Raw genomic sequence first — 14,222 nt, 5'->3', positions numbered from 1 at the left:
GGACAACATTGTCTTGTCCCTGATCTTAGTGGAATTACCTAAGTTTCTGTCCATTTAATTTGATATTAGCTACTGGCTTTCAGTATGTGGGTTGTGTAAAATTTAAATATTTGACATATATCCCTGATTTTTCAAATACTTTAAAAATGAATTGATGTCACATTTTTTTATTTTAATTAATTTTTTACACTCCATATTTTATTCACCCCCATCTACTCACCAACTGTTCAGCATTTCATACTTCCTTCACACCCTCTGTCTCCACATGGAGGTCCAGAACCCCACCCTGCCTGACCTCTAAACTCCCTGAGGTCTCCAGTCTCTTGATGGTTAGGTGTATCATCTCATAACACTGACCCATCAGTCCGCTACTGTATGTGTATTGGGAGCTAGTATATGCTGCCTGTTTGGTGGTCCAGTGATCGAAGCATCACATAAGTCCAGATTAATTGAGACTGCTGGTCCTCCTACAGGATCGCTCTTCTCCTCAGCTTCTTTCAACCTTCTCTAGTTCAACAACAGGGGTCAGCTGCTTCTGTCTATTGGTTAGGTGCAAATATCTGCATCTGACTCTTTCTGCTGCTTGTTGGGATTTCCAGTGCTCTGTCAAGCTAGGAGGTTCCTTTTTTTGAATGAATTGGTATCACATTTTCATAATGCTTCCTTCAGCATTTAATGAGATGATCATTATGTTTTTTATTCTTCAGTTTTTTTATATGGCGAATCAGGCAGAAGGATTTTCATGTATTGAACCATCTTTGGATCTCAGGGATGAATCCTACTGAGTTAAGGTGTATGACATTTTTGATGTGTTCTTGCAATTGGTTTGTGAGTTTTGATTTTTATAGATACATTCTAGTATTTCTGCATCAATATGCATAAGTGAAATAGGTCCAAAATTATCTTTCTTTGTTGAGTCTGTGAAATTTGTGTATCAGTTTGACGGTGGACTCATAAAATGAGTTTGGCAGTGCTCCTGCTTCTATTTGGTGGGATAATCCGTGAAGCATTGGTTTTAGCTCTCCTTTAAAAGTCTGGGAGAATTCTGTAATAAAACCACCTGGCCCTGGGTATTTTTTATTTGATATATTTTTTATTTACATTTCAAATGATTTCCCATTTTCTGGTCCCCCACTACCCAAAAGTCCCATAAGCCCTATTCCCTTCCCCTGTTCTCCCATCCACCCCTTCCCAATTCCCTGTTCTGGTTTTGCCATATACTGCTACACTGAGTCTTTCCAGAACTAGGAGCCACTCCTACATTCTTCTTGCACATCATTTGATGTGTGGATTATGTTTTGGGTATTCCAATTTTCTAGGGTATTTTTAATCAAGAGACATTTCATGACTGCTTCTCTCTCTTTTTTTTTTTTAGGGTTTTATAGATATTTGTATACCTGATCTTGACTTAACTTTAGTAAGTGTGGAATTTGTTTAGAAATTCAGCCAGTTCATTAAACGTTTCCAGTTTTGTGGAGTATAAACTTTGCAGTAAGCTAACACTTTTTTTTTTCTTGTCTGTGTTTTTGCCTCCCTTTTCATTTCTGATTTTATTTATTTATATATAGTTATTTATGTTTAATTAGATGTTTTCTTTACTTACATTTCAAACGTTATCCCCTTTCCTCATTTCCCCTCTGAAAACGCCCTATTCCATCGCCCCTCCCCCTGCTCACCAACCTACACACTCATGCTTCCTTGTCCTGGCATTCTCCTATACTGAGGCATCGAATCTTCTCAGGACCAAGGGACTCTCCTCCCTTTGATGTCCAACAAGGCCATCCTCTGCTACATACGAAGCGGGAACCATGGGTTCCTCCATGTGTACTCTTTGGTTGGTGGTTTAGTCCCTGGGAGCTCTGGGGTGTTCTGGTTGGTTCATATTGTTGTTTCTCCTATGGGGCTACAAGTTCCTTCAGCTGCTTGGGTCCTTTCTCTAGGTCCTCCATTGGAGACCTTATGATCAGTTCAATGGTTTTCTGAGATCATCCACCTCTGCATTTGTCAGGTACTGGCAGAGCCTCTCAAGAGACAGCTATTTCGGGCTACTGTCAGCAAGTGCTTGTTGGCATCCACAATAGTGATTGGGTTTGGTGACTATATATGGGATTGATCTCTCTGTGGGGCATCTCTCTCTGGAAGGTCTTTCATTCAGGCTCTGCTCACACTTGGTCTCTTTATCTCCTCCCATGGTCACTTTGTGCCCCCTTCTAAGAAGGACCAAAGTATTCACACTTTGGTGTTCCTTCTTCTTGAGCTTTGTTTGGCTGGGAATTGTATCTTAGGTATTCTGAGCTTCTATGCTAATATCCACTTATCAGTGAGCACATACCATGTGTGTTCTTTTGTGATTGGGTTATCTCACTTGGGATGATATCTTCTGCTTCCATTCATTTCCCTAAGAATTTCAAAATTAATAAATTCATTGTTTTTAATAGCTGAATAGTGTATTCTATTGTGTAAATGTACCACATTTTCTGTATCCATTCCAGTGTTGAGGAACATGTAGGTTCTTCCCAGCTTCTGGCTGCTATGAACATAGTGTAGCATGTGTCCTTATTACATGTTGGAGAATCATCTGGGTATATGCCCAGCAGTGGTAAAGCTAGGTCATCAGGTAATACTATGTCCAGTTTTCTGAGGAAACAGCAAACTGACTTCAGAGTGGTTGCACCAGCTTGCAGTCCCACCAGCAGTGTGTGTGTGTGGGGTGTTCCTCTTTCTCCACATCCTTGCCAGCATCTGCTGTCACTTGAGTTTTTGATCTTAACCATTCTTACTGGGGTGAGGCAGAAATTCAGGGTTGTTTTGATTTGCATTTCCCTGATGACTAAGGATCTTGAATATTTCTTTAGGTGTTTCTCAGTAAGAGAATGAAATTACAATAAAATAATATCCTACACAGTAATCACCAACAATATAAAGTATCTTGATGTGACTCTAACCAAACAAGTCAAAGATCTGTATGACAAGAACTTCAAGTCACTGAAGAAAGAAATTGAAGAAGCCTCAGAAGATGGAAAGATCTCCCATGCTTGTGGATTGGCAGGATTAATATAGTAAAAAATGACCATCTTTTCAAAAGCAATATACAGATTAAATGCTGTCCCCATCCAAATTCCAACTCAATTTTTCAGAGTTAGAAAGAGCAATTCTCAAATTCATCTGGCCTAACAAAAAACCCAGGATAGTAAAAATGATTCTCAAAAATAAAAGAACTTCTGTGGGAATCCAGCATCCTGGACCTCAAACTGTACTACAGAGCAACAGTGTTTAAAAAGTGAATGGTAAACTGGTACAGTGACAGATTGGTAGATCAGTGCAATGGAATTGAAGACCCAGAAATGAAACAACACACCTATGGTCACTTGATGTTTGACAAAGTAGGTAAAACCATCCAGTGAGAAAAAGATTATCATTTCATCAAATGGTTATGGTTTAACTGGTGATCAGCTTGCAGAAGAATGCAAATTGATCCATTATTATCTCCTTGTACAAAGCTCAAGTTCAATTGGATCAAGGACCTCCACATAAAACCAGATCCACTGAAACTAATAGAAGAGGAAGTGTGGAAGAGCCTCGAGCACATGGACACAGGGGAAAATTTCCTGAACAGAGCACCAATAACTTATGCTCTAAGATAAAGAATTGGCAAATGGGACTTCATAAAATTACAAAGTTTCTGTAAGACAAAGGACACTGTCAATAGAACAAACACAATGGCAACCAACAAATTGAGAAAAGATCTTTACCAACCGGATATCCAGTAGAGGTCTAATATCCAATGTACACAAAGAATTTAAGAAGTTAGATTCCAGAGAACAAAAGAAACCTATTAACAATGGGGTACAGAGCTAAACAAAGAATTCTCAAGTGTGGGTTTTATTTATTTAGATACGATTGCTATGTAGTTAATATGGTGAGATTTTGTCTATCTTATTGATTTTCTCGATGAACTAGTTCTTGTCTTCATTGATTAATTTTATTCCTTTTGCTCTAACTGATTGATTTCAGCCCTGATTTGATTATTTCCTCTTCTTGCCTCCTCTTCCTTGTATTTCATTTTTCTAGAGCTCTCACATATATGTTTAAATTACTCTTTTGAGAATTTTCAAATTAAATTCTTTATAAAGACACTCAGTGCAGTGATCCTTCCTCTTAGCACTATTTTTACTGTTTCCCAAGAATTTGGGTTTGCTGTGCTTTGTTTTTATTGAAATCTAAAAATTTCTTTATTTATCCCCTAATCCAGAGATCATTGAGTAATGAGTTCTTCAGTTTTCATGAGTGTTTAGGTTTCATGGTATTTCTGTTGTTGAAGTCCAAATTTCCTCCAAGGTTCTCTCATAACAGAAAAAATGATGTTTCAATTTTCTTGTATCCATGAACGATGCTTTGTGACTGATTATCTGGTAAATATTGGGGGGAAGAATCCATTAGGTGCTGAGAAGACAGTATATTCTTTTGTGTTTGTGTGAAATATTCTCTAGATGCCTTTTAAGTGCATTTGATTCATAATGTCTGTAAGTTTTGTTATTTCTCTGTTTAGTTTCTGACTAAATAACATGTCAATTGGTGAAAACAGGGTGTTGAAATTAACCACTAGTAATGATCAGAGTTTGACATGTGGTTCAAGCTTTATCAATGTTTCATTTACAAATGTTCATGCCTTTGAACTGGAGGCATGCATGTTGAGAATTGAAATACCATCTTAGTAGATTTTTCCTTTGCTGAGTATGAATTATCCATTCCCATCTCCTTTTATTAATTTTAGTTGGAAGTTTATTTTAATAAGTATAAGAATGATTATTTCAGCTTACTTCTAGGGCTTTTTGTCCTGGAAATTTTTTTCAGAACTTACTCTAAGGTAATGTCTATTGGTATTGCTGAGTTGTTTGTTTTATACAGCAAAATGAAAGCATCTTAGTCAGGGTTTCTATTCCTGCACAAACATCATGACCATGAAAGAAGTTGGGGAGGAAAGGGTTTATTCAGCTTACACTTCCACACAGCTGTTGATCACTAAAGGAAGTCAGGACTGGAACTCAAGCAGGTCAGGAAGCAGGAGCTGATGCAGAGGCCATGGAGGGATGTTACTTTTGGGCTAGCATCCCTGGCTTTCTCGGCCTGCTTTCTTATGGAAAGCAAGACTACCAGCCCAGGGATGGCAACACTGACAAGGGGCCCTTCCCTGTAATCACTAATTGAGAAAATGCCCCACAGCTGGATCTCATGGAGCCATTTTCTCAAATGAAGCACCTGTCTCTGTGTAAGTTCAACCTGTGTCAGGTTGACACACAAAACCAGCCAGTAGAGATAGTTCCTGTTTTTGTACTTGTTCTGTTAGTCTGTGTCATTTATTGAGAAATTGAAAATCCATAGATGGTGAGAAATATTAATGATCAGTGTTTTTTCATCCCTATTATTTGATGTTGGTGTTGCGTGTATATGGGTTTGTGTGTGTTTAAATTGATTTTCCTTGTATGGAATTACCTATTTCTTGTGTTTCCTTCAAATTAGCTATCATCTTTCTGTTGGAGTTTTCCTTCTAGCATTTTGTTTTAAGAATGGATTTTTGGATAGATATTGTTTAAATCCAGACTTGTCTTGAATTATGGTTGTTTACTCCATCTATTGTGATTGACAGTTTTGCTGGTTATAGGACTCTAGGTTGGCATGTGTGATGTTTTCATAGGTTTTAAGATATCTGTCCAGGCCCTTCAGTTTTTAGAGAATCTATTGAAAATGCACAATTCTAACAGGTCTGCCATGGAATGATACCTGGTCTTTTCCCTCAGTGCTTAGTCTTTCTTAGTCCTCTACATTCTGGATTTTCATTATTTTGTTGAGGGAGGACTTTTCTGGCCCACTCTATTTTGTGTTACACAAGCATCTTTTATGTTTATACGTATATCTCTCTTTACATTGTGATTTTTTCTAATATAATTTTGTTGAAAATACTTTCTCACCCTGGGATCTGGGACTCTTTACCTTCTACTATTCTGATCATTCTAAGGTTACTTGTTTTCTTTGTATTTCAGATTTCTTGGGTGTTTTATTTCAGGGATATATTAGCGTTAACATTTTCTTTTACTGATGTGCCAGTTTCTATTTCTGTATGCCTGAGATTCTCTCCTACATCCTTTCATCTTATTGGTGATACTTGCATTTGTTGTTCTGTAAGCTTCTTTAGGTTTTCCATCTGCAGTTTACCCTCAGTTTGTATTTTCATTCTGGCTTCTATTTCCACTTTCATTTCCTGAACAGCTTTACTTACTTCCCTGGTTAACTGTAGTTTCTGCTATTACTCTAAGAGATTTATTTGTTTCCTCTGTAAAGTCCTATATTTGTCTGATTGTGTTTTCCTTTTCTTTTTTAAGCATTTTATTCCTTTCCTCTTTAACAGCCTCTATCATCTTCATAAGACTGGATTTAAGGGCACCGTGGTTCAGTTGTGTTAAGATTTGCAGGGCTTGCTGTTGTAGAGTAAGTTTGCCCTGTTGGTGTCATAATATTCTGGAATTTTGTTGTTTGAGTTAGTTTCATGCCTTTAGCCATCTAGATGTTTTTTTTTAATAATAAAACAACAAATAAAACAATAAATAATTCGACAACATAAGGAGGTCAAAGGGATACAAATTGGAAAGGAAGAAGTCAAACTATCATTATTTGCAGATGACATGATAGTCTACCTAAGTGACCCAAAAAACTCCACTAGAGAACTCCTACAGCAATCTAGATGTTTTAGTCACTGCATGTTCTTGTTATGATATATATTGGGATGATGGCTAACCACCGTGATCTTGGTGTGATAGTCCCCTGGTGTATATTTTGGTGCTATATGGTTCTGGAATAGCAGGTCTTAAAAAGATGGCAAGAGTCTTGGCAGAAAATTTTATATTTGGCAGGGACGATCTCCTCAGAGCCATGCCTGACAAAGTTTTTTGGGCAGGGACAATTAGAGAAGGAAAGAAATCTAAATGTTTTGGTTCTGGATCAACAGTCTTGATGAACCTGGGCAGAGATGTAGTGGGAGAATAGAAGTCTGGTGCAGATTTCTGGATAATTATATTTCCTCATCTATTAATTTCCATTATTTGACTGTAAAATATTTTATATAAGGTATTTCTCTGCTACATATAGACTACCTAATTGCCTGTTAATTCGGTTATAGTTCCTGTATGCAGATTGAAGACATATAAATTTCACTTATGAATTTAATGTGGTAGTAGAAGGACCACTTCAACTGTCTCCCCAAAATGCATTTTTTTATTACAGACTGAAGTTCAGACACTTTAGAGATATGTACATTTGGAGGGATGGAATAGAATAAAGGTTTAGACCTACATCACAGTATCAGATTGCATTGATTAAAAATACAGCTACATATATGTTGAACACTCAAAAGTTAAAGAAATTACTGATCAAAGGAATTTGAATACAGGGAAATATAATAAACATATATTTCAAGACAAACCATACGCCTTATACGAAATAAATTTTGTCTTATAGATCAGTTGCCATAAATTAATGAATATTGTTTATAAGATATAATATTAAAAGCTAGTATAACACAGCAACAAATATAATCTAACAACACAGCAGAACAGATTTATGTAAAATTGTTACATTAGCATGAATAGTCACATTGAGAAAATGTTAACTATTTGACAGGAGAGTTTAAGAAAGCATAGGAAAACAGTAAACTAATAGCCACGAAATTATCTCAATTTGAAAAGGAATTTACATCCCCTACTCTACCCTTAATTTCATCACAGAACCCAGTAGTAGTTAAAAGAGAAAAGGCCTACTAACTTTTCTCAAACATCCATATATTCACTATAATACCTGTGAGAACTTCCTTCCATCAAAAATGAAAGGGGCTGGGGAAAGATAAGGAATGGTTTGAAGACATATTTAGTAGTTTCCAACCAACATCACATGAGAAGAAAATATTTTCAAACTGAAAAAAAATTTATAAATAAAAATGAATTTGTGTCATATATCCCAGACTAAAAAATCATTTTACATAAGAAATTCAATGAAAAATGTTTATTTCAAAATTGAATTCGCATCTTCTATTGGAAATTTAGAAATATTTTTTGAGAACTGGCATAAAAATTGAATTAGTTATTGCAATGTAATTTGGTATTTTCTAGTTTGAAAATAATGCTTCAACTGTATTACAAAATATGAATAAAAGAGAGGTAAAAAGCAAAAAAAAAAGAATACTTCCATATACAACTAAAATAAATAGGCTCTAGGTATGAGATTTTATGGGTGTTTTCATTGTCAATTTGACACAATCAAGATTTATGTAATAAAAGAAAATCCACAATTGAAAATCCTTTGAAGGGCTGGACTGTAGCAAAAAGTTTTGTACATCCTCATGTTTAGTGGTTGCTGTGGGCTGCGCTGCCTCACTGGGTTGGTGCAGTTCTGAGGAGGTGATCACAAGCTACATAACAAAGCAGGTCAGGGAAAATAGTAGAGGCAGGGCAGGCAGCACCACATCCCAGTGGACTCACCTTCAGTTCTTACCTCCTTATCCTCCCTTCAGTTCCTGCATGGTTTCCTCAGTGATATATTTATAATGTATAATGTGAAAAATACCCTTTTCTCCAGAAAAGGATACTCTTCATGGGGTTTTTGGAAAGAAGTATAAACCTTAACTTGTGTGATTATTTACTTTAGAATACTCATATCTCTATACCAGAAGTGAAAAGGGAGCATGCTTGTAATAACAATCCAATTAGTTTGAAGCATAAAATGTAGTAGGAAAAAGGGAAACTTGACTATGCATTCATGATCAACTTCATTTCCACCAGGTATGGATCAGTGTGTGCACTGTCCAGAAACTCATTATACAAATGCAGAGAAGACACACTGCCTGGAGAAAACTGTCACCTTTCTGGCCTATGAGGATCCCTTGGGGAAGGGACTCACACTCGTGTCCCTTGGATTTTCTACTCTCACAGCTCTTACTATTGGAGTCTTTGTAAACCACAGAGACACTCCAATAGTCAAGGCCAATAACAGATCTCTCAGCTACATCCTGCTCATCACTCTGACCCTCTGTTTCCTCTGTCCATTGCTCTTCCTTGGTCTTCCAAACACAGCCACATGTATCCTGCAACAGAACGTGTTTGGATTTCTGTTCACTGTGACTCTATCCACTGTGTTGGCCAAAACCATCACTGTAGTTATGGCCTTCAAGATTACAGCTCCAGGAAGAAAGATCAGATGGTTGCAGATATCACAGGTCTCTAAATGTGTCATTCCAGCTTGCACTCTGATACAAGTACTTCTCTCTGGCATATGGCTGGGTACATCACCTCCATTTATTGACATGGATGCTCACTCTGAACAGGGACACATCATCATTCTTTGCAACAAGGGCTCAGCTGTTGCCTTCCACTGCGCTCTGGCCTACCTGGGAGTCATGGCCTTGGATAGTTACCTCATGGCTTTCTTGTCCAGGAACCTTCCTGACACATTTAATGAATCCAAGTCCATGGCTTTCAGCATGCTTGTGTTCTGCAGTGTATGGGTCATGTTCCTCCTTGTCTACCACAGCACCACTGGGAAGGTCAGGGTAGCTATGGAAATGTTCTCTATCCTGGCTTCCAGTGCAAGCATTCTAATTGTAATCTTTGTCCCTAAGTGCTACATTGTTTTGTTTAGGCCAGAATTAAACACACTTCCTCGTAACAGGGATGAAAGACACCACAGGGGCAAATATTTACTTAAAACATAGTTCACATGATTCTTCATCTAAACTGAATTTTACTGGATCTCTACCGTTCTGACAATCACATATTAGGTCACATGTTTTTCCTGTGATGGCTTTGTGGGTATGGCTTCTTCTCACCAGATATTATATTCTGAGCTTAATTCCCTGGAACCTCATGATGAAGTAAGGAATTGATTTTCGGAAGTTGGGCTAGTGCATTTCCAGTCCCCAAAATAAGTAAACATTTGTAATATAAATTTAGAAAACCCTTTTGAAAACAATCATAATATTGAGATATGATTGCATGAGCTCTTATTGTTTCCACTGACTTAAATTATTAATTTTTCCTATTGAAATCTCTCACATTTTGCAGTAAGGACACTCTATTCACCAAATCATGTGATGGTCCTGGGGCTTTTTCTCTAAGTTCTTATTTCTAAATCATATTAATTACTTCAACCAGTGGTGTTTTTTTCTTTAAAGGACCTTTTCATTTCTCCCAGTGCTGACTATGCAATGTCTTTCTGGTGGCATTGATTTCTAACAGTTTCACATGTCATGAATTTCACACAGTTTGACTGCCACATAAAACTTCATACCTCAACATTCCTCATAAATTTTCATATTTTCAAATCTTTCAGTACTGTTCTTATTTCAAATGAAGTCCTGAAACAGCAATCAGCAGAAACCATGGCATAGCTAAATGTGACTCATCTTGATGTCTGTCCTGCTAAATAACCAATTAGTTCTCTGAGTCTGAGGTCAGCATCATGTGGGCGAATCCCTGACACTGTTCACATTATGTGCAATGTGTAACATGATTACATTGACCAATAAAATTCTTGTTCCTCTGGAACCATAAGTTAATTGTGACATCACTCTAACCATTATTCACTACCTTCTTATCCAAAATTATGAAAAGTGTCCTTTAAACTCTTCCCACCACATTTTGAAAATTTTGTGTATCTCAAAATCTAAAATTATTTCTTGACACCATATGAGGATAACAGTGGATTAAATCCTGAGTCTTTGCAAAGAAACAATGTGCTCTAAAAATTATGCATAATTTTTAGCACATAGAATTCTTTACTTTTAAAATCTATTCAAAATGTGGGCATGTAACCCACATTTTTCATACTAAGTTAGCAGACCACTTACCCAAAACTCACAAAGGTAATGGTTTGCTCCTAACATGAATTAAAATTTGCTTGACCATCTTAAACTTGTGGTTCATGAGCTCTATAACTCTGTGAACCTTTAATATATTCCCAAATATTCTGGTTACTCCAATCATAAAATTATTTTCATGGATAATTCATCACAATAATTCTGCTACCATTATGAATCATTAAATAATTATCTCCTGATTCAAAGGTATTTGGTGACTCTTGTGAAGAGTCCTGTGAACACAGAGGGGACATGACTCAAAGGTTGAGAATCACTGCTCTCACTGAAGTTATAGTAATTTCAGAACTTCAAAGGCATCTTTCTTTACTTTCAAAGGAAAATAAACTAACTCCATTATACTCTCGTTTTCTTCCCTCCTTCTTCCTTCTTTCCTTCCTTCACTCCTTCCTCTCTGCTTCCTCTCCTATGTTTTTCCTTTTCTACTGATAAAATCTTCCTTGAAGCCAAAATTATCTGTCTTCAACTAAAAGCTACTTGTCTAGATAACCATCAGGAGCTTTGGCAGTCTAAATCTTTTAGGGGAATATTTTTTATTCTCTCTGAACCAAAGACTGCTATTAATAACTATAATGGACTCATTTATTTACTGTACTTTAATTCAGTTTAAACATTTATTACCAACTCACATATTCAACAACCATTGGCAACTTATCCCTTTTGTTAAAAATTGATTTTTTTCTTAAACAAAATATCCCGATTACAGTTTTATCCCACTCTAATCTTCCCAGTTTCTCTCTACTCTCATCCCTTCTGGATCTAGTCCATTTCTTTTTCTCATTAGAAAAGAATAGGATTCTACAAGATAAATACAAAGCATAGTAGCAAATCATATTAAGAAAAAAAGTCCATCTCATTGGACTAGGACAAGGCAAATCAACCTAAGGAAAGGAGACTAAAAGAATTCTTTTTTATATTAATTATTTTAATTGTAAACACAGATATTTACAGTTAAGGGTCTTTATGGAATGTAGAGTTTCATGATATTTAACAGATGTCCTAGAAAGGTTGAGACTCAGTCTCATATCTGTTTTATGATATAATTAGAAATTGTACTTAGCAAGTCTCTTTGTGATTATTTGTTCTAGTGGTAAAGCTACCAATGGTACTTCATATTTTTTATTTATTATTATCAGTATTATTACTAGTCCCCAATTTATTTTTACAGTTCAGTCTCTATCCCTTTCCCACTCTGCCCTCTGACCTTTCCTCACCCCATTCCTCCACCACAGTCTCCAAGGGAATGGCCCAACCTCCAACTCCCCCACCCCTACCACACACCATCAGGCCTACACATTTCCTGGGACCTCAAGTCTCTCAAGTGATAGGTGCGTCTACTCTCAGTGAGGCCATTTCAGTGAGTCCTCATTGTGTGTGTGTGTGTGTGTGTGTGTGTGTGTGTGTGTGTGTGTGTGTTTGTCTGTGTCTGTGTGTCTGTGTGTCTGTGTGTGTATGAGGGGCTTTGGGCCAGCTAGTGTATGCTGCCTGCTTGGCAGTTCATTGTCTGAGAGATCTGGAGGATCCGGGTTTATTGAGACAACTGGTCTTCCTATGGCTCACACTCCTCTTCAATTATTCCAGCCTTTCCCTAATTCAGCTGCATCTTAGGATCAATAATAGTGTCAGGCTTGGAGCCTCCCCTTCAGATAGGGTCCAATTTGGACTTGTCACGGGACCTTCTTTCTCTCAATCTCTTCTCCATTGTTGTGCCTGCAGTTCTTTCAGACAGGAACAATCCTGGGTCAGCATTTTTCACTGTGGGACAGCAACCCTATGCCTCCACTTGATCCCTGTATTTCTACCAGAGGTAGAGTCTTTTTCTAAAAGATTTACTTATTTATTATATGTAAGTACACTATAACTGTCTTCAGACACACCAGAAGAGGACGCTGGATCTCATTATGGATGGTTGTGAGCCACCATGTGGTTGCTGGGATTTGAACTCAGGACTGTCAGAAGAACAGTCAGTGCTCTTAACCACTGAGCCATCTCTCCAGCCCCCCAGAGGTAGAATCTACAACTTCCCTCTCCCCACTTTTGGACATTTCATCTAAGGTCCTTTCCTTTGTGTCTTGAGATTCGCTCATACCACGTCTCTGGTATGTTCTAGAGGGTCTCCCAACCTCCTAGCTCCTGAGATTGCATATTTCCATTTATTATGCTGGCCCTCTGGGCTTCACTACCACTCCTCTCACCCCCACAATATCTGATCATGTTTCCATTTTCCCTGACCAACCCCCCATCTCTTCCACCCAGTTTACTTTGTCCCTCTGTCCTCTGTTTCTTCTCCCTCCTGAGTGAAAATGAAGCATTTTAAGTCAGGCGGTGGTGGCGCACGCCTGTAATCCCAGCACTTGGGAGGCAGAGGCAGAGGCAGAGGCAGGCAGATTTCTTAGTTTGAGGCAAGCCTGGTCTACAGAGTGAGTTCCAGGACAGCCAGGGCTACACAGAGAAACCCTGTCTCAAAAAAAAAAAAAAAAAAAAGAAAAAAAAAAGAAAATGAAAATGAAGCATCTTCACTTGGGCCCTTTGGCTTCTTAAACTTGAGTTCTCTGGATTGTATCCTGGGAATTCTGTATATTTTTGGCTAATATCTGCTTATTAGTGAGTACATGCCATTCATGTCCTTTGGGGTATGAGATACCTCACTCAACATGATATTTCCCTGTTCCATTCATTTGCTTGCAAAACTCATGATGCCCTCATTCTTTTTTTTTTATTCGATATAATTTATTTACATTTCAAATGGTTTCCCCTTTTCTAGCCTCCCCCCCCCTCCCCGAAAGTCCCGTAAGCCCCCTTCTCTTCCCCTGTCCTACCTCCCACCCCTTCCCAGTTCCCCGTTCTGGTTTTGCCGAATACTGTTTCACTGAGTCTTTCCAGAACCAGGGACCGCTCCTCCTTTCTTCTTGTATCTCATTTGATGTGTGGATTATGTTTTGGGTATTCCAGTTTTCTAGGTTAATAACCACTTATTAGTGAGTGCATACCATGATTCACCTTTTGAGTCTGGGTTACCTCACTTAGTATGATGTTCTCTAGCTCCATCCATTTGCCTAAGAATTTCATGAATTCATTGTTTCTAATGGCTGAATAGTACTCCATTGTGTAGATATACCACATTTTTTGCATCCACTCTTCTGTTGAGGGATACCTGGGTTCTTTCCAGCATCTGGCAATTATAAATAGGGCTGCTATGAACATAGTAGAGCATGTATCCTTATTACATGGTGGGGAATCCTCTGGGTATATGCCCAGGAGTGGTATAGCAGGATCTTCTGGAAGTGAGGTGCCCAGTTTTCGG

The 14,222-nt window shown here is 37.8% G+C and overlaps 1 protein-coding gene across 1 annotated transcript in view; it reads left to right on the top strand.

Annotated features, from left to right (window-relative positions):
• LOC127670846 (vomeronasal type-2 receptor 116-like) overlaps positions 1-9,757 on the top strand; it is a 28,542-nt gene extending 18,785 nt beyond the window's left edge. The window contains exon 5 of the mRNA XM_052165396.1: positions 8,829-9,757. Within this exon, the coding sequence (XP_052021356.1) occupies positions 8,829-9,757 (929 nt within the window). The remainder of the gene's footprint in view (positions 1-8,828) is intronic.
• Positions 9,758-14,222: the final 4,465 nt, after the last annotated feature.

This window comes from Apodemus sylvaticus, chromosome 20 (assembly GCF_947179515.1).
Source record: "Apodemus sylvaticus chromosome 20, mApoSyl1.1, whole genome shotgun sequence".
NCBI lineage: Eukaryota > Metazoa > Chordata > Mammalia > Rodentia > Muridae > Apodemus > Apodemus sylvaticus.
The sequence above is the reverse complement of the archived record's forward strand: the minus strand, read 5'-3'. Positions and strand labels throughout refer to the sequence as shown.